The following is a 20,465-nucleotide window of genomic DNA, read 5'->3' as shown; positions in this document are numbered from 1 at the left end:
TGCTAGGAGGCCTGCCTGGATGGGCAAGGAGCTACTGGACACACTAGCACTTCAAAAGAAACTCTACAGGCAGTGGAGAGAAGGACAGGTAGAACAGGGGGGAGATAAGGAAGCTGCCCCAGCAGCAAGAGTCCTGGTTAGGAAAGGCAAAGCAGAGTTTGAATTGAATCTAGCCAGGGAGGTTAAAGGGAACACTAAGAACTTCTACAGGTGTATGAATGGGAAGAAGAAGCCTAGGGAAGGTGTGGGCCCCCTCAGAAAGGAAACTGGTGACATGGTCACAAGTGATGAGGAAAAGGCTGAGGTACTTAACTTCTTTAGCTCAGGCTTCACTGCAAGGGCCTCTAGCCACACTCCTGATGCTGTGGAAGACAATGCCAGGGACAGGGAGGAAGAACTGCCCATGATAAGTGCAGGTCAGGTTGGTGATCACCTGAAGAACCTGAAAGTGTTCAAGTCCATGGGACCCGAGGGGATACACCCACGGGTGCTGAGAGAACTGGCAGAGGAGGTTGCTAAACCCCTCTCTATTATATTTCAAAAGTCCTGGCAGTCTGGGGCAGTCCCCACAGACTGGAAAAGGGGAAACATTGCCCCCATCTGCAAAAAGGGAAAGAAGGAGGAACCAGGGAACTCCAGGCCAGGCAGTCTCACCTCTGTGCCCGGAAAGACCATGGAGCAGATCCTCCTGGAGGCACTACTGGCTCAGAAGAATAGTGAAGAGGTGATTGGGAACAGTCAGCATGGCTTTGCCAAGGGCAAGTCCTGCCTGACCAACCTGGTGGCCTTCTCTGAACAGGTGACAACATCAATAGCTGAGGGGAGAGCAGCTGCTGTTGTTTGCCTGGGCCTGAGCACAGCCTTCGACACTGTCCTGCACCACATCCTGGGCTCCAGGCTGGTGACACATGGGTGTGATGGGTGACCACTAGATGGATAAGGAACTGGCTTGATGGCTGCACCCAAAGAGTGGCTGTCCATGGCTCCATGTCCCAGTGGAGGCCAGGGACAAGAGGAGTCCCTCAGGGATCAGTCCTGGGACCTGTCTTGTTCAACATCTCTGTGGGTGCCATGGACAGTGGCATTGAGTGCACCCTCAGCAGGTTGGCTGATGACACCAAGCTGTGTGGTGCAGCAGACAGGCTGGAGGGAAGGGATCCATCCAGAGGGACCTGGACAGGCTGGAGAGGTGGGCACAAGCCAACCTCATGAGGTTCAACAAGAGCAAGGGCAGGGTCCTGCAGCTGGGTGGAGGCAATCCCAGGCACAAATCCAGGCTGGGCAGTGAGTGGCTGGAAAGCAGCCCTGAGGAGAGAGACTTGGGGGTGCTGGGGGAGGAGAAGCTCACCAGGAGCTCTCAGTGTGTACTTGCAGCCTGCAAAGCCAATCAGATCCTGGGCTGCATCAGGAGAAGTGTGGCCAGCAGGTCGAGGGAGGTGATCCTCCCCCTCTACTCAGCCCTGGTGAGACCCCACCTGGAGTACTGCCTCCAGTTCTGGAGCCCCTATTACAAGAGGGATGTGGAGGTGCTGGAAGGTGTCCAGAGAAGGGCCAGGAGGATGAGCAGAGGGCTGGAGCACCTCTCCTATGAGGACAGACTGAAGGAGTTGGGGCTGTTCAGTCTGCAGAAGAGAAGGCTCCCAGGTGACCTCATTGTGGCCTTCCAGGATCTGCAGGGGGCCTACAGGAAGGCTGGGGAGGGACTGCTCAGGATCTCAGGTAGTGATAGGACTAGGGGGAATGGAATGAAGCTGGAGGTGGGGAGATTCAGGCTGGAGGGGAGGAGGAAGTTCTTCCCCATGAGAGTGGTGAAGCCCTGGAATGGGTTGTCCAGGGAGGTAGTCGAGGCCCTGTCCCTGGAGGTGTTTAAGGCCAGGCTGGCTGAGGCTGTGGCCAGGCTGATCTAGTGTGGGGTGTCCCTGCCCATGGCAGGGGGGTTGGAACTAGATGATCCTTGTGGTCCCTTCCAACCCTGACTGATACTGTGATACTATGCTAGGCCAAGGGGTAGTAGATGGAAACTCCAGCACAGGAGGTTCCACCTCAACAGGAGGAGGAACTTCTGCACTGTGAGGGTCACAGCGCCCTGGAGCAGGCTGCCCAGAGAGGTTGTGGAGTCTCCTCTGGAGCCTTTCCAGCCCTGTCTGGATGTGTTCTGAGTGACATGGGCTGGATTCTATGCTCCTGCTCTGGCAGGACTTGGAGTTCAAGCTCTCCAGAGGTCCTTTCCAACCCCTGACATCCTGTGAGCTGTGGTCCTGTGATAACTGCTGAGCCTCACAGCCATGCAAACAGAGCAGCAGAAAGCTGTCAGCCCTTGTCAGGAGCCTGGGGCTGAGCTGGCAAGGAAGGGTTAGTCAGAACAAGTCTCTGACTGGAAATGATCATGGCTGGAAATTTGTTTCCATCTTAAGCTTGACCTAAACATTCAGATTTTTTCATTTTCTTTCTTTCAGAACAATTGCAATTGTAAACAACAGCCTTGTGAGGAAACACTGGCTGAGCTCTGGAGAGGATGGCAAAGCTGCTTTGGAGGATGTGGCTAGTAAGGGAGGGCTGCTGAGGGTGGGGCAGCAAAGAGGTACTCAAAGGAATCATGAAGATTCTCAGAGGCTGCAGAACCTCCCCTGTGGGGCCAGGCTGGGAGAGTTGGGGCTGTGCAGCCTGGAGAAGAGAAGGCTCCAGGGAGACCTCAGAGCTGCCTGCCAGGACCTGAAGGGCTCCAGGAGAGCTGGGGAGGGACTTGTGACAAGGGCTGGGAGTGCCAGGCTGAGGAACAATGGCTTTGAGCTGGGAGAGGAGAGATTGAGCCTGGAGATGAGGAAGAAATTGTTGAGAGTGAGGCTGGGGAGACTCTGGCACAGGCTGCCCAGGGAGGCTGTGGCTGCCTCCTGCCTGGAGGTGTTGAAGGCCAGGCTGGATGAGGCCTTGAGCAGCCTGTGCTGGTGGGAGCAGGGAGTTGGAACTGGATGAGCTCTGAGGTCTCTTCCAACCCATTCTGTGCATCTGTGAAGCTTTCACAGTATCACAGTGTCACAGAATCACCAAAGTTGGAAGTGACCTGAAAGAGTCCAACCTGTCACCACAGACCTCATGACTAGACCATGGCACCAAGTGCCACATCCAGTCCCCTCTTGAACACCTCCAGGGATGGGGACTCCACCACCTCCCTGGGCAGCACATCCCAATGACCAATGACTCTCTCAGTGAAGAATTTTCTCCTCACCTCCAGCCTAAACTTCCCCTGGTGCAGCTTGAGACTGTGTCCTCTTGTTCTGGTGCTGGCTGCCTGGGAGAAGAGACCAACCCCCTCCCGGCCACAACCTCCCTTCAGGTAGTTGTAGAGGGCAATGAGGTCTCCCCTGAGCCTCCTCTTCTCCAGGCTAAACAACCCCAGCTCCCTCAGCCTCTCCTCACAGGGCTGTGCTCAAGGCCTCTCCCCAGCCTTGTTGCCCTTCTCTGGACACCTTCAAGTCTCTCAATGTCCTTCCTAACCTGAGGAGCCCAGAATTGGACACAGGACTCAAGGTGTGGCCTAATCAGTGCTGAGCACAGGGCACAAGGACTTCCCTGCTCCTGCTGGCCACACTATTCCTGATGCAGGCCAGGATGCCCTTGGCCTTCTTGGCCACCTGGGCACACTGCTGGCTCATGTTCAGGCAGCTGTCAATCAGCACCCCCAGGTCCCTCTCTGTTTGGCAGCTCTCAGCCACTCTGACCCCAGCCTGTAACTCTGCCTGGGGTTGTTGTGGCCAAAGTGCAGCCCCTGGCACTTGGACTTGTTGAATGCCATCCTGTTGGCCTCTGCCCATCTGTCCAGCCTGTTGAGGTCCCTCTGCAGAGCCCTTTTGTCCTCTAACTGACCAACATCTGCCCCTAACTTGGTGTCAGCTGCAAACTTGCTGATGACTGACTCAATGCCCTCATCCAGATCATCAATGAAGATGTTAAAGAGCACAGGGCCCAGCACTGATCCCTGGGGCACACCACTGGTGCCTGGCTGCCAGCTGGCTGTGGCACCATTCACCACCACTCTCTGGGCTCAGCCTCCAGCCAGTTCCTAACCCAGCTCGGAGTGTTTAACTTCCTCAAGGGACTGAGTGCTGGCCTCCACCAGAGGAGCCAGGCCTCAATGGACTCAATGGACTTTGCTCATGGTGACAGCTGACCTCACACTGCTCAAGTGCCTTGCTCAGAGACCTTGGCCTTGAGAGCATCAGCTCCTTCCTGGAGGTGCTCCAAGCATCGGTGTGTGTGTCTGCCAAGCTCAGAGTACCAAAGCATGGCAGGGATTTCTCACTCAGTTCAGAGGAATTCTGGACATCAATACCACAAAGGCAGCTTGTTTCCCCATCTCCCCTGTAATTTAGGCATGTAATAAATGTCTGTATGATAGAATCACAGCACCACAGAGCATTGGAGGTTGGAAGGGATCTCCAGAGACCATCCAGTCCAACTCCCTGCCAGATGGCAGCATCACCCAGGGAAGCCTGGCACAGGAACTCATCCAGGTGGGGTAGGAAAGGCTCCAGAGAAGGAGACTCCAGAACCTCTCTGGGCAGCCTGCTCCAGGGCTCAGCACCCTCACACCAAGGACGTTTCTCCTCATGTTGAGGTGGAACCTTCTATACTCAAGCTTGAACCTGCTGTTCCTTATCTTATTCCTGTGCACCACCCAAGAGATTGACCCCCTCCACTTGCTCCCCAGCCCTCAGCTATTGATGGACATTGATCAGATCCCTCTCAGCCTTCTCCTCTCCAGACTAAACAGCCCCAGGGCTCTCAGTCTCTCTCAGGGGAGATGCTCAAGGCCCCTGAGCATCCTCCTGGCTCTCTGGTCAGTTGTATATTTCTCTGATTGCAAATGGGAAATAATTGAAGCAGGGCATAGGTGCAGGGAATGAAATGAAAGCCAGAATGCTAAGAATTTCCTCAGGGCTTGTTCTGGTCTAGTGTGAGATGTCCCTGCCCATGGCAGGGGGGCTGAACAGGATGATCCTTGAGGCCCCTTCCAGCCCTGACCATTCTGTGACTGATTCTGATCTTGAAGCTGATGTGGAGGCAGGGGTGGGGGGTGGGGAGGCAGGAGGGCAAGGGGGAAGGGGAGGAAGGGGAGGGAAGGGCAGGGAGGGCTGTACCTGTGGTGTGGGAAGAGAAGGACACCGCACAGCCCCACAGCAGCATCACCCAGAGCACGGAGAGCCTCTGCACAGCCATTTGGAGTTCCAGATGGACAAGGTGTGGGGTGACAGCAGCACTCTTCTGGCGTCACAGCAGTGCTCCCATGGCACATCTGCAAGGAGGCTGGAGGAAGAAAACAGAGCTGAAAGGCTTCTGTGCACTGGCAGGGCCCTGGCATTGCTGTGCACCAGGAATGGGCACTGGTGAGAAGGACCTTGAGCTGTGTTTGCCAGCTGGGATTAATCATTGCCCAGGGCACCTGGGCTTGGAACTTCAGGATATGGCAGCACATGGATGGCTTTGGCTCCATGTGAAACAGTTTCTGCCTAACTCACCTCTCTCTGAAGACACAGCAGCCTGTACCTGACTCACCAAGCCACCTGCAGCACTTCCTCTGTGCCTCTCCCCAGCTGAGAGCTGGTCCAGTGCCTCAGCAGCTCCCTGGCCCTGTGCTGGACTCTCTCCTGGAGTTCCTTGTCCTCCTTCAGCTGGGGAGCCCAGAACTGGACACAGTGCTCGAGATGAAGCCTCACCAGGGCAGAGTAGAGGAGCAAGAGATCCTCCCACAACCTGCTGGCCGCACTCTCCTTGATGCCTCCCAGGATACCTTTGGCTTTCCTGGCCACCAGGGCCCTTTGCTGCCCTGTGGGCATCCTGCTGACTGCCAGGACCCCCAGGTCCTTTTCCCCAGAGCTGCTCTTCCTGAGGTCAGCCCCAAGCTGGGGGTAGACGGGACCAAGCCAACCTGGCTCCAACCTCCTTTCAGGGAGCTGCAGAGAGCAATGAGGTCTCCCCTCTGCCTCTCCTCCTCCACACTGAACACCCCCAGCTCCCTCAGCTGCTCCTGCCCAGCCCTGCTCTCCAGACCCTTCCCCAGCTTGGTTGCCCTCCTCTGTCCTGCTCCAGCTCCTCCATGACTGTTCCCTCTTGGGAAGGATGTGGTTTTGCTTCCCAGATGGGGTCAAGGGAATGCTTTGGAGCAGCAGAGGCAGCATCAGGCCCTTTGCCACCTGCCAGTTCTCCTCTTTAGCTGCCCTGGCAGCCTCCATGCAGGGCTGAGGGAAGCACAGTCACTTGTCAGGTGTGAAGCTATTCCCATCACCCTGGGGGCTTGGTTCTGGCTCCAATGAGGTCCCAGTGGAAGGAGCATGGCCACCCTTCCTGCTTTGGGGCAGTTGCAAGGCATATTTCAGACCCTTTTTGCCTTTCACTGTGCTAAGGAGGAAAGCAGCCAGCAGTGCTGTGTGCTGAGTGTGACCAGAGCTTTGGATACTTGAGAGGAGGGCAGGGAAGGGCTCTCAGACTGTGAAGACCACTTAGTCTTGACAGGTGCCAAGAGGAGCTGTGAAGCAGGAGGCCCATGACACACCACTGGCTTGATCTGCAGGGGCATTGGGTTGGAAAACAACCCCAGAAGGCCAGGGAGGCTTTGGGCATGGTTGGAGACCACTGAGCAGCTCCTTGCTTCCCATCTCTTCCAAGCACAAAGCCACAGCAAGGGGCAGTACAAACCTTGCTGCCTTGAGCATCCTGTGACTGTTGGGGCTGAGGGGGTTATGCACAGTGCTGGCTGCTTCCTTCTGACTGTCTGCACAGGATGGGGGGAAAGTCCCTGGCTGCTGGTAAATGTATGGCTCTGCCTTCAGAGTTATGCAAGATGAAGATCTAACAGGGGTGGCATTTGCTTGTGCAAGCTGCTCCAGCAGAAAGGGTCACACTCCCCAGAGCACTCACAGCAGCTGAGGAATGTTTGCCAGCAGGGTGAGTGCCAGCTCCCAAGTGCTCAGGCTGGGTCACTTCAGAGAAAATTAGGGTTGGGGGAAAAGCAGAGGTGGGATTTTGGCCAGCAGGGCTGCATGAGGCAGCTGGCAGCACCAGGACAGCTGGGAAGCAGCAGTGGGTGCCTGCCCACCCAGCCACCCCCCCAACACCCTCACCAGCTCCCTCTGCAAGCTGCAAGGTGGCTTCTTGCCCTCTCCTTACACCACTGCACTGATACCTGCTGCTCATGCCGTGCTCTCTCCCTGCCAGCATTAATGCAATCCTCCTGCTGGTCCTGGAGGTGTCAGGAGGATGGGGCCAGGCTCTTCCCAGTGGTGTCCAGTGACAGGACAATAAGCAGTGGACACAAACTGGGACACAGAATGTTCCACATAAAGATCAAGGGGGAAAAGTCTTCGCTTTGAGGGTGGCAGAGCCCCGGACCGGGCTGCCCAGAGAGGCACCGCTGGAGGCACTCAACCTGGAAGTGTTCCTGTGGGATTCACTCTGGGTGCCCCTGCTCTGGCAGGGGGGTTGGACTGGATGAGCTCCAGGGTCCCTTCCAGCCCTCACCATGCTGGCACTCTGTCACTCCTGTGCCCTGTTGGAGCAATGTTGAGAGGAGGCAGAGCCTGTGGGTGGCAGAGCCACTGGTGGCTGCGCACAGTCCTGCAGAGGTCCTGGGCTCAGAGCTTGGCTCTTACCAGCTGCAGCTGTCAGCAATGTCCTAGCAAGCTGGGAGAGACACAGGGCAAAGCTCTGCACATGCTGGACCACAACCTCACGGCCTTGAGCTGAGGGCAGGGACAGGCAGGTGACTTCCCCCTTACTGACCACCTAGCTGGGCTCAAGCTGTGAGAAACCTCCTGCCTGAGGAGAGGAGAAGCTCCTGGGGAAAGCATTGACAAAAATATATCCACTCTGGCTCAGCAGCAAGACACACACTCACACACACACAGACATACACACACACAGACAGACACACACAGACAGACACAGACACACAGACTCACACACAGACACACACACAGACACACACACAGACACAGAGACACACACACAGAGCTGGCAGGATGCCTTCTCAACCCCGTGCCCAGCCCCAAGCCTGCTGCCAGCAGAGCTGTGCCTGGGCTCAGCCACCCACTGCTGTGCCCTGTGCCCCCCTGTGCTCAGAGCCCCAGGGCACGGGCAGCCAGAGAGCCCTGCCCCCAGGGGCTCGCTCCTGTGCCTGTGGCTGCCCTCCCCCACAGCATCCTCCTGCAGGAACTGGCTGCTCGTGGCCTGGGGGGGTGGACACTGCCCCGGGTCACAAACTGGCTGCCAGCTGGGCCCAAAGGGTGGTGGGGAAGGGAAATAACTGCAGCTGGTGGCCAGGCACCAGTGGTGTTTCCCAGGGCTCAGTGCCGGGGCCACTTCTCTTTACTGACTTTAGCAGTGGTCTGGAGGAGGGGATTGAGGCACCCTCGGGGAGTTTGCAGAAGGCACCAAGCTGGGTGGGAGAGGTGATCTGCTGGAGGGCTGGCAGAGACTTGGACAGGCTGTGGCCAGTTGGATGAGATTCAGCAAGTCCAAGTGCTGGGTCCTGCTCTTGGGTCACAACTGGGAAACTGCCCAGCAGAGAAAGCCCTGGGGGTGCTGGGTGACAGCAGCTGAACATCAGCCAGAGGCTGCCCAGGTGGGCAAGAAGGCCACCAGCAGCCTGGCCTGGAGCAGCAGTGGTGTGGGCAGCAGGAGCAGGGCAGGGATTTTGCCCCTGGGCTCAGCACACCTTGAGTACACCTTGTGTACAAGCCACACCTTGAGTCCTGGGTTCAGTTTTGGGTCCCTCACTCCAAGAAGGACATTGAGGAGCTGGAGCAGGTTCAGAGAAGGGCAACAGAGCTGGGGAAGGGTCTGGAGAGCAGGGCTGGGGAGGAGCAGCTGAGGGAGCTGGGGGTGTTGAGTGTGGACAAGGCTGAGAGAGAGCTCATTGCTCTCTGCAGCTCCCAGAGAGGAGGCTGCAGTGAGCTGGGGCTTGGGCTCTGCTCCCCAGGCTCAGAACAAGAGGAAATGGCCTCAAGCTGTCCCAGGGGAGGTTCAGGTTGGACATTAGAAGAAACTTCTTCACTGGAAGGGTTCTCCAAGCCTGGCCCAGGCTGCCCAGGGGGTGGCTGAATCCCCCCAGGCCTGGAGGTGTTTCCAAGAGGCAGAGCTGTGGTGCTGAGGGCCAGGGCTTAGCCCCAGCCTTGCAGAGAAGGGTTGGGCTGGGTGCTCTTGAAGGGCTCTTCCAACAGCAAGGTTTCCATGCCATGATTCTCTGATTCAAAGCAGGGCCAGGAGCTGTTTGACTGTGCCTGTGTCATGTAAGGCACCAAGGTGGCTGCTGGGGAGCTAACACCACTGAAATCTTTACTTGCTGTAACCAATTCTGCTCCCAGAAAGGTCCATCCAGCCAAAAGCCAAATGTCACACACTCTGCCTTCCAGCTGGCTCCTCCACAGGCTCCCTTTGCTCTTCAGCTCATCACCCTTTGCTCATCCTGCTCACCACCCTTTGCTCTTCAGCTCATCACCCTTTGCTCTTCAGCTCATCACCCTTTGCTCATCCTGCTCATCACCCTTTGTTCTTCAGCTCATCACCTCTTACTCATCCTGCTCATCACCCTTTGCTCATCTGATCACCACTCTGCACTCCTCCTGCTCATCTTGGTTTCCCCTCATTGTTGATGACGTGCTGTCCATGTGGGGAATGTCTCCCTCCCTGGCAGCATGCCCTAACCAAAGCATCCACGACGTGCTGGCTCCTGCCTTCCCACTGCACTGAGTCACCTTCTGCTCCTCAAGCCATTTCTCCCCCTACCTGCATCTGCTCTTTGACTTGCTCTTACACCTCCCTGCTATGTAGCTGGGCAGGTGCTGCGGCAGGGCAGGCAGGAGCCAAGCACAGCCTCCTGGGCACCAGGCTGTGACCATCAGCCCATGAGGAGTTACCAAAACAACCTCTGCTTGCTTCTTCCCACCAAACCCATCAGCTCCCACAGCCAGAGGCTGCCTTAGGGAAGAGGGAACCCTTCCCACCACATCCCTTGGGGTGCTGCAAGGACTTCACCTGACATGGCCCAGGCCTTAATCTTTGTGGAGCTTTGAACCCAGCTGGGGATGCAGCTCCTGGAGTGGGCAGAGCCAGCTGCCAGGCTGGCTGCCAACGTGCTGCTGAAAACCTGAGCACCCTGCTGAGAGGCAGGAAAGCAGCTTGGCCACCAGAGCGATGTGACAGAAGGCAGCCAGGCTCCCGGTGCTAAATCCTGAGGACAGGAGGTGGAACATCTCCTGCTGCTGAGGGGGTCTGGAGCCAGGCCAAGGGGGAATGGTTTGGAGCTGAGGCAGAGCAGGGTTAGAGTGGAGCTGAGGAAGAAGTTCTTCAGTGTGAGGCTGGGGAGACTCTGGCACAGGCTGCCCAGGGAGGCTGTGGCTGCCTCCTGCCTGGGGGTGTTGAAGGTTGGATTGGATGAAGACTTGGGCAGCCAAGCATAGTTAAGAGGCTTCCCTGCCCATGGCAGGGGGTTGGGGTAGATGATCCCTGAGGTCCCTTCCAACCTGAGCCATTCTAGGAAGGCAGAGACATTTCCAGGTGCCCTCCCAGAGAGTGGTAAAGCAAGGCTGGCAGTGGGCAGCACACTGCAGGCCAGCCCTGGATGTATGGATCAGGAAGGAAATGTGGTGGACAAAGCAGCATGTGTGATGTGCAAAGACAATGCTGCTGCCCAGCACCAGCAGAGAAGACAGCCAGCGCTGCACCTCAGCTTTCAGCCAACTCAAAACAAGAGGAACCTGATGGCTCTGCAGCATTTCTTCAAACTCAGTTTTCCTCCCCAGGCCTGGAGCCATTAGAACAAGCAGAGGGGAGTTTCCCTTTCCCTTCTCCTTTAAACTCTACCCAGTGCCTTGTACTGGAGAGTCTGCAGAAGTGTTGGCAGAGGTCCTTCTGCTGTCATCACTGCACAGGGGGAGTACCAAGAGTAGAAGGCAGAGTTTCTGTACCGCTGAATGCCCTCTCCTGGAATGCTGAGGCACTTGGCACTTCCTGCTCTCACTTTCTTTTTTGCCTCCTGCATTCATCTCCAGGCCAGGGCAGGACCTGCCAGCTGCCAGTGCTCAGCTGTCATCCCTGCTGGGTCTGGGCAGGCACATCCCAGGACAGCCAGGCAGCCCTAGGAGGCTGGCTGGCAGGAGTGGTCTTTCCCCCAGCACAATGCAGCCAGTGAGTCCTGCAGGTGCTCTGCTGATAGAGGCTCTGCTGCTATGAGCAGGATCTGGCAGGCAGATCCAGAGGGGTGAGCTCAGGGTCAGCCATAAGCTGGGCAGCTGGCAGACACAGGAGAAAGAGCAAGGTCCAGGACAGTATCACAGGCTGGTCCTTGAACCCTAAGCTGCAACCCTGGGGGATATCAAACAGCCTTTGCCTTGGGGGCAGGTGGTCATCCTCCAGCTTGTGGCACTGGCTGGGGGGGTGGTGAGGGGGTGGTGGTGGCAATTCTGGGCTGCTCTCCTGGCCCTTCTGCCTCCCAGACAGCAGCCAGGGATCACCAATGCAAACAGCAGCCCAAGGCTGAACCACAGAATGTTGGAAGGGACTTCTGGAGAGCATCAGAGCATCTAGTCCAGCCCCACCCTGCTCCAGCAGGGCACCCACAGCAGCTTGCCCAGGGTCACAGTGGCCAGGGGGGGCTGGAAGCTCTGCACAGCCTCCAGTTCTTCCCTGTCTGTAAGTGAAACAGGGCAATGCCTCCTTCCTCACTGTGCTCATTCCTCATGTCAGAGCCTTCTCATCATGTTTTCCTTCATGGGAAGATTTGAACAAGTCAGTGTCTCCTGTAAACTCCTTAGAGGCACTGAAAGAGGCTGCATGAAATATTTTGATGAAGTACCGAAGTTTGCCCTGCTGCTGGAAGGGAGGAGGAGAAACCCCTTTTTATTTGCTTTACTGATCTAAAAGATAAAGGGAAAGCCTCCCCCCCGCAAGGACTGCTGACTGCCTTTGTTCTGTTCAGTTGCAAAGCACTGAGAGCTCTCCCAAGACAGCAAACAGTAACCCAGAGGAGCTGCTCGGCCAGCCAGAGCCCCTGCAAGATACCTGCTGGCAGCAGCCCAATGCTGATTCAGCACAGGCACAAACTCTGCTAATTCTATGAACAGCTGTTTAAATCTGCCCATGAACGAAAAAACAGTGAGAGGACTCTGAAATGAGGATGAGCACAGTGAGGAAGCAGATACTGATCTGCAAGGGACATCTTCCAGTGAGGGAAAAACTGGAGCAGGCTGCCCAGAGAGGTGGTGGAGTCTCCTTCTCTGGAGAGCCTCCAACCCCACCCGGACATTGTGATCCTGAGCACCCTGCTGTAGGTGGCCCTGCTCCAGCAGCAGGCTTGAACTGGATGATCTCCAGAGGCCCCTTCCAAGCCCTGCCAACATTTTGTGGTTCTGTGAAAGCCTTGGGCTGCTGTTTGCATCGGTGATCCCTGGCCACCATGTGGGAAGCAGATGGGCCAGGAGAGCAGGCCAGCATTGCCAGCCCCTCCAAGAGTGCCTCAAGCTCCAGGAAAGCCACCTGCCCCCAAGGCAAAGGCTGTTTTATATCCCTCAGTGTTACCCAGAGCAGCCAGAGAGTGGCTGGCAAGAGATGGGATGTGTTTGAGCAGCAATGGTGTAAACACACACACACACACACACACACTCATCCACATGCAAATCTGCAGTTCAGCCACCAGCTCCAGCTCTGAGCAGATGCACCCCACGTTATTTCGAGATCACAGACATCACTACCAGTGAGGGGAGAAAAGGGAGAGATGGAAAAGTCAAGTTTCCATGGAAATGCTGGAATGGAGAGATCCTTACTCTGCTTTACACCAGAGCCAGGTGGACTTTCAACAGCATACACAACAAAATAAACCATGACATGGAGCAGGCAAATTCTTCCAGCCCCCTCCTCCCTTTAGCCTCAGGACAGCAGAGAGAGCTGCTGAGACTGAACTCCGGTCAGGGCTTACCACAAGGAGCTGAGCTTTTCCTCGGGGGCTTACCGTAAAGAGTTGTGCTTCTCCTCGGAGCCAGGTAACTGCGCCAGACGCAAATGCTCCCCAGCGGCTGTCTTGAGCGGGGAGGGGGGAAGGAAAAAGGAAAATCAAAAATAAAAAGAAAGCAGAAACGCAGCAGATGGCGAGAGAGCCGTCCCGGGGATCGCCCTGCCGATGGAGAGCAAGCTTCGAGCGGCCGCCCCTGCAGAGCCAGCCCTGAGAGCGGTTTGTGTGTGCGATGCACGGGAGGAGCGCTGCCGACTGCCCGCCGCAGGCATCGGGCTCCTCATCCTCTCCCGGCCAGCAGGGTGAGCACACCGCGGGGGGAGCACACCGCGGGGGGAGCACATCTCAGGGTGAGCACACCGCAGGGTGAGCACACCGCAGGGGGAGCACATCTCAGAGGGAGCACACTGCAGGGGGAGCACATCTCAGGGGGAGCACACCGCAGGGGGAGCACATCTCAGGGGGAGCACATCGCAGGGGGAGCACACCGCAGGGGGAGCACACCGCAGGGGGAGCACATCTCAGGGGGAGCACATCGCAGGGGGAGCACACCGCAGGGGGAGCACATCTCAGGGTGAGCACACCGCAGGGGGAGCACATCTCAGGGGGAGCACATCGCAGGGGGAGCACACCGCAGGGGGAGCACATCTCAGGGGGAGCACATCGCAGGGGGAGCACACCGCAGGGGGAGCACATCTCAGGGTGAGCACACCGCAGGGGGAGCACATCTCAGGGGGAGCACATCGCAGGGGGAGCACACCGCAGGGGGAGCACATCTCAGGGGGAGCACATCGCAGGGGGAGCACATCTCAGGGGGAGCACATCGCAGGGGGAGCACACCGCAGGGGGAGCACACCGCAGGGGGAGCACATCTCAGGGGGAGCACATCGCAGGGGGAGCACACCGCAGGGGGAGCACATCTCAGGGTGAGCACACCGCAGGGGGAGCACATCTCAGGGGGAGCACATCGCAGGGGGAGCACACCGCAGGGGGAGCACATCTCAGGGGGAGCACATCGCAGGGGGAGCACATCTCAGGGGGAGCACATCGCAGGGGGAGCACACCGCAGGGGGAGCACATCTCAGAGGGAGCACATCTCAGGGGGAGCACACCGCAGGGTGAGCACATCGCAGGGGGAGCACACCGCAGGGGGAGCACACCGCAGGGGGAGCACATCTCAGGGGGAGCACACCGCAGGGTGAGCACATCGCAGGGGGAGCACATCGCAGGGGGAGCACACCGCAGGGGGAGCACACCGCAGGGGGAGCACATCTCAGGGGGAGCACATCGCAAGGGGGAGCACATCGCAGGGTGAGCACATCTCAGGGAGGGCACATCTCAGAGGGAGCACACCGCAGGGGGAGCACATCTCAGGGGGAGCACATCGCAGGGGGAGCACATCGCAGGGGGAGCACATCTCAGGGGGAGCACATCGCAGGGGGAGCACATCTCAGAGGGAGCACATCGCAGGGGGAGCACATCGCAGGGGGAGCACATCGCAAGGGGGAGCACACCGCAGGGGGAGCACATCGCAGGGGGAGCACATCGCAGGGGGAGCACATCGCAGGGGGAGCACATCTCAGAGGGAGCACACCGCAGGGGGAGCACATCGCAGGGGGAGCACATCTCAGAGGGAGCACACCGCAGGGGGAGCACATCGCAGGGGGAGCACATCTCAGGGGGAACACATCTCAGAGGGAGCACATCGCAGGGGGAGCACACCGCAGGGGGAGCACACCGCAGGGGGAGCACATCTCAGGGGGAGCACACCGCAGGGGGAGCACATCTCAGGGGGAGCACATCGCAGGGGGAGCACATCTCAGGGTGAGCAGCAGCTGGCTCTGCACCAGCCCTGGCAGCGGGGGCCAGGGGCGGGTTCGGGGGCAGCCTGCCACACGATGCAATCTGATCCGCACCCCCGGCCCGATCAGTGTGAACTGCAAGGACCCTGTGGAAGTGCACCGCTTCCAGCCAGCCGCTGGCAGGTTGCAGCGAGACGAGGCTGCTGGGGCACGGGGATCCCAGCATGGGGATGATGAAGGGGAAACATCAAATCCTATATTGGGGAAGGGACCTCTCATTCTCTAACCCTATACCAGAGACCCATCCTTGATCAGAGGGGCAATCAGGCTGCCTTGCACTGCACAGTACCAGACACAGCTGCTCCATCAAAGGGGTCCCCCTGGGGAACAGTGAAACGTTTATCCATAAGGGTCAAGGTTTGCATCCTATTGACAGCAACCTCCAAAAAAATAAAAGGCAGACAACTGTGATCAGAGGAAGTGGGACAGGCTGAAAACTAGTCCATGGGGCAGAGGTGAAACACACACCGTGAGGAAGCCTTTACTGGAGGGCGGAACGGGGGCGGAGAGGGGGAGGATGCCAATGTTAGTGAGTCCCTGACTGGAATTCCCCCTGTCTGTGCCTGGTCTCGGAACACTAAAGGCTGTGTAGGTCTTTATCACATAAGCACCTGCGTGAGCTGCCATAGGGGGCAGGGGTTTGGAGGAAAGATCACAGTATCACAGTCTCACAGTATCACTTAGGTTGGAAAGGACCTCGAGGATCATCGAGTCCAACCTATCAACACAGACCCCATGACTAGACCATGGCACCAAGTGCCACGTCCAATCTCCCCTTGAACGCCTCCAGGGTCGATGACTCAACCACCTCCCTGGGCAACCTGTTCCAATGACGAATGACTCGCTCGGTGAAGAACTTCCTCCTCACCTCGAGTCTGAACCTCCCCTGGCACAGCTTGAGACTGTGTCCTCTTGTTCTGGTGCTGGTTGCCTGGGAGAAGAGGCCAACCCCTTCCTGGCTACAATCACCCTTCAGGTAGTTGTAGAAGGCAATGAGGTCACCCCTGAGCCTCCTCTTCTCCAGGCTAAACAACCCCAGCTCCCTCAGCCTCTCCTCACAGGGCTGTGCTCAAGGCCTCTCCCCAGCCTTGTTGCCCTTCTCTGGACACCTTCAAGTGTTTCAATGTCCTTCTTAAACTGAGGGGCCCAGAACTGGACACAGGACTCAAGGTGTGGCCTAACCAAAGCAGAGTACAGGGGCACAATGACCTCCCTGCTCCTGCTGGCCACACTGTTCCTGATGCAGGCCAGGATGCCATTGGCCCTCCTGGCCACCTGGGCACACTGCAGGCTCACATTCAGGTGGCTGTCGATCAGCACACCCAGGTCCCTCTCTGTTTGGCAGCTCTCAGCCACTCTGACCCCAGCCTATAGCCCTGCATGGGATTGCCGTAGCCAAAGTGCAGCCCCTGGCACTTGGACTTGTTGAATGCCATCCCGTTGGCCTCTGCCCATCTGTCCCCCCTGTCCCCAGCGCTGTCAGAAAGATGCCTGCTTCAGAACCCTCTGGAGTTGTGGGGTTCATCGCTGCAGACCAGGGACAGGGTGACAGCAACCCCTCAGCCACCGGGCTATTGGCTCTAAGGGCTGGGCCAGAGGGGGAGCAGAGGGGAAAAGCTTGCAGGTCCTGTGTGGTAGCTTCAGGATGTGCCTGGAAAGTTTCCCACAGAACCTGATCAGGAAGTAATAGAATGTAAATAAATCACTGTTGGGTGGAAAAAGGAAAACAACGATGAGGGCTAAACAATCCATTGGCAGACAACTGCCAGAAAACTTAGAGGGGCAAACTAACTTTCTCTCTTCTTCCTCTGCTCTGGCTGGGCTTCTCCTGGCTTTCCTGCCCTTGGCTGCATTGCTTTGTTGTGGCCAGGCCCTAACAAGCAACCCCCTGCTCTTCTCTCTCCTCTGGCAGGTATCTTGCACACGTTCATTGCATGGCATTGCAGGTTGTAGTTTTGCTTGTCAATGCAGCCTGACTTGCTTCCAGCTGAGCCACTCTGGCAATCTGTGCAGCCCACCACAATCCTGGTTGGTCTCAGAGGTCTCCCAGTTCCTATCATCTGCACTGTGGTGCCTGCTGCAGCTCTGAGCCTCCTGAGCTAGCACTCAGCAGCACCCCAGCTATGGGGCTGCAAGTGCCTGCAGGCAGGAGACAGCTGCACCACTTCACTTGTGAGGGATAAAAAAGGAAACAAACAACCGGGTTTGGTCTTCAAAGCTCCTCAGGCCTCAAGGAATAGCTGCACTCCAGTGTTATTTGCCATGAAATGTGTTTTGACTAAGGCTGCTGATCAGCTGAGTGCTGCTGTCACACAGGCACAAAGCAGCTGGGAACGTCCTGCCCAAGCACGTGCAGGCAGAAGCCACGCTGGTGGGCTGGGGCTGATTCACTGAGGGAGCAGATCCCAGGGATGACGCTGCAGGACCTCAGCTACAAACTCCAGTGCTGAAGGAGGAACTGCTGGCAGGGTGCTCACCAGGTAAGTTGGTCTTCCCCAGCACCAGTCAGGATTGGTGCAACCAGGAGGAAGCTAGGTCTCAGCAGTGTGATTTGGGTGGTGGATGCTCTTACACAGGCTGGTTCTGCAACTGGCAAGCTGGTGAGGGAAAACAAGGGCAGTGATGAAATCCCTGCACATCCCCAGCAGCAGGCACATGGTGGGTTAGGTAACAGTGAAAAGCAAAGCAGAGGAACAGTTAATCCAGAGCAGACCCAGGAGCTGCTCCCCATGGAGCACTGCCATAGAAGACACCTTCCTCCAGCTGCTGCAGGGCTGTGGGCTGCTGAGGAGACCCAGGACACAACACACACAGCCTCACAGGATCAGAGGATGTTAGGGGTTGGAAATGACCTCTGGAGATCTTCCAGTCCAACCCCCTGCCACAGCAGGAGCATAGAATCCAGCACAGCTCACACAGGATAATGCAGCTCAGCAGTGCCTGGAAAGGCAGAGCCCTGCTTTGCAAGTGTCCTCTGCCACTCTAGTAGGGGAACAGAGTGAGTCTGGCCAGAGGTGGCCCTGGGATGTTGGGGACAAAAGGGTTTGCAAGATAGTGTATCAACAATTCACAAAGAAGTTCACCTGCAGCACTGCCTCCAGCTCTGGGCCCCAGCACAAGAAGGACCTGGAGCTGCTGGAGAGGCTCCAGAGGAGGCCACCAAGATGAGCAGAGGCTGCAGAACCTCCCCTGTGGGGCCAGGCTGGGAGAGCTGGGGCTGTGCAGCCTGGAGAAGAGAAGGCTCCAGGGAGACCTCAGAGCAGCCTGCCAGGACCTGAAGGGCTCCAGGAGAGCTGGGGAGGGACTTGTGACAAGGGCTGGGAGTGCCAGGATGAGGAACAATGGCTTTGAGCTGGGAGAGGGGAGACTGAGTGGAGATGAGGAAGAAATTGTTGAGAGTGAGGCTGGGGAGACTCTGGCACAGGCTGCCCAGGGAGGCTGTGGCTGCCTCCTGCCTGGAGGTGTTGAAGGCCAGGCTGGATGAGGCCTTGAGCAGCCTGTGCTGGTGGGAGGGGTCCCTGCCCATGGCAGGGGGCTGGAGCTGGATGACTCTGAAGGTCCCTTCCAACCCAAAGCATTCTATGACTCTGATTCCTGTAACCAGACCTGAGTGTAACATTGCTCAAACATCTACAGTAAATCTGCAGAGCCACAGCCCTGGGTGGGCCATTCCCATGCAAGTTTCTTCATAATACTTTGCAATAGGAGCTGTGTTGGGTTTGCCCTTTGGGAGAAGCTCAGAGAGCAGCATTTGCAGCAGCCAAGGCCTTTTGCCTCAGGGCACAGTAATCTGCAGGAAATACAGCCATGGCAAGGGTCAACAGAGCTGGGTTTCCCCTGGGTACAGCTGGCCACATTGCCAGAGCCAAAACCCTGATGATATGGACAATGTGCAGTTAGCAGCCCAGGGAACAGAGGACCTGAGGCACTACTGATGAGCTGCAAAGCAATGTTGTGTTGAGTCACAGCATCACAGCTCACAGGATGTCAGGGGTTGGAAGGGACCTCTGGAGAGCTTCCAGCCCCCTCTGCCACAGCAGGAGCAGAGAACCCAGCACAGGTCACACAGGAAGACATCCAGACAGGGCTGGGAAGGCTGCAGAGCAGGAGACTCCACAACCTCTCTGGGCAGCCTGCTCCAGGGCTCTGGGACCCTCACACTGCAGAAGTTCCTCCTCCTGTTCAGGTGGAACCTCCTGTGCTGCGGTTTCCATCCATTGCCCCTTGAGCCTGTCCTTGCAGAGACACTGCTGCAAAGCCCTGTGAGCAAACAACTGCCTGAGATCCCCCTCAGCAGCTGCTGAGTGTGCAGAGCTCATAGCATCCCACAAGCCTCCTCTGCCAAGGAGTCCTGCAGCTGGCAGTTACGAGTGTGCAGCACCCATGGTTTGCTTAGATGGATGCAGTTTGTGTCCTCAGGCACACCCTTGTCTGGTGACAGTTCCTCAACTCCCTTTCAGGCCACAAGGACGCTGCAAACCAGAGCTTTGGAAAGCTCCACCAGCCCCTTCTAGCTCTTGGGAGGAGAGCACAAGACGACAGCTGGCCAGCACAGCCCTGCCAGGCTGTGCAGCAGCTTGCCCTCAGTGAGGCAGGTGGTCACATTGCTGTGATAAAGGTTATGCCCACATGCAAAGTGGGGAGAAATCTTGGTTCTTCACCACCCCAAGCCCTTTCTCCTGCTGCATTTCCCACTCATGGGGGACTGTCAGCTCCCAGAATAAGCCCAGGCCACACAGGAGCAGCTCAGTTACTGGTAGGAAGGAACTAGGAATGCCCCAGAGTCACCTTGCAGGCAGCTCTCAACCTGTTCAGAGACTGCTTGGGCATGTTGCACACTGGCTGTGGGCTAACACCTGCCAACTGAAGTGCCATGCTTGAGACATGCCAACCTCCTGAGGGTGCAGCACTGCTGGGTGTGGAGGATTCAGCCCCAAACCCCATCAGGCTATTTCCTACCTGCTCCCTTCTCCAACTTTCACTGCTGCTGTGCTCCACAGCTGGGGCTTGCCCTGCACTGCTAAGAGCTGACTTGGTACATCTGAGTAACAGTGGAAAGAATTAGAGCAGGGGAAATAATGTTTCAACAGCCTTGGAAAAAGACAAGAAGGATCCTAAAGCATCCTTCATCAACACCAATCAACTGGCACTTACAAGAGGGATTCCAGATGGAGGAGGAAGAATCAAAGAATGGTTTGGCTTGGAAGGGAGCTCCAGAGCTCACCCAGCCCAACCTCCTGCACTCAGCAGGGACATCCTCCACTGGAGCAGGCTGCCCAGAGCCCTGTCCAGCCTCACCCTGAATATCTCCAGGCATGGAGCCTCAACCACCTCCCTGGGCAGCCTGCTGCAGTGTTCCAGCAGCCTCCTGGGGCAGAACTTGTTCCTCACATCCAATCTCAATCTGCTCTGCTCTCATCTCCAACCACTGCCCCTGGGGCTGTCCCTGCAGGCCTTTGGGAACAGTCCCTCTGCAGCCTGCTTGGAGACCCTGCAGGTACTGGCGGGCTGCTCTGAGGTCTGCCTGGAGTCTTCTCTTCTCCAGGCTGAACAAAAGTTCTATGAAGTGTGGAAAGATAAATATTTATTTGACTGAAAGGATC

The 20,465-nt window shown here is 57.2% G+C and overlaps 1 protein-coding gene across 7 annotated transcripts in view; it reads right to left on the bottom strand.

Annotated features, from left to right (window-relative positions):
• The window catches only part of LOC137453893 (interleukin-13 receptor subunit alpha-2-like), a 34,451-nt gene extending 21,167 nt beyond the window's left edge, over window positions 1-13,284 (bottom strand). For 3 of the 7 annotated variants that reach the window (XR_010990478.1, XM_068163576.1, XM_068163581.1), the window contains exons 1-2: window positions 13,001-13,284; window positions 5,139-5,304 (exon numbers count right to left, since the gene is read on the bottom strand). Coding sequence is in view for 6 of the 7 variants with exons in the window: in XM_068163576.1 (XP_068019677.1) it covers window positions 5,139-5,217 (79 nt within the window). In the remaining variant the exon portion in view is untranslated. The remainder of the gene's footprint in view (window positions 1-5,138; window positions 5,305-13,000) is intronic. The other 4 variants (XM_068163578.1, XM_068163579.1, XM_068163577.1 and 1 more) reach the window with 3 other exon arrangements.
• Between the last annotated feature and the right edge of the window lie 7,181 nt (window positions 13,285-20,465).

This window comes from Melanerpes formicivorus, unplaced genomic scaffold (assembly GCF_026170545.1).
Source record: "Melanerpes formicivorus ecotype bairdi unplaced genomic scaffold, bMelFor1.0.p_v2 SCAF_73, whole genome shotgun sequence".
Taxonomy (NCBI): domain Eukaryota; kingdom Metazoa; phylum Chordata; class Aves; order Piciformes; family Picidae; genus Melanerpes; species Melanerpes formicivorus.
Note: the sequence above shows the minus strand (reverse complement) of the source record. Positions and strands in the feature narration are given on the sequence as shown.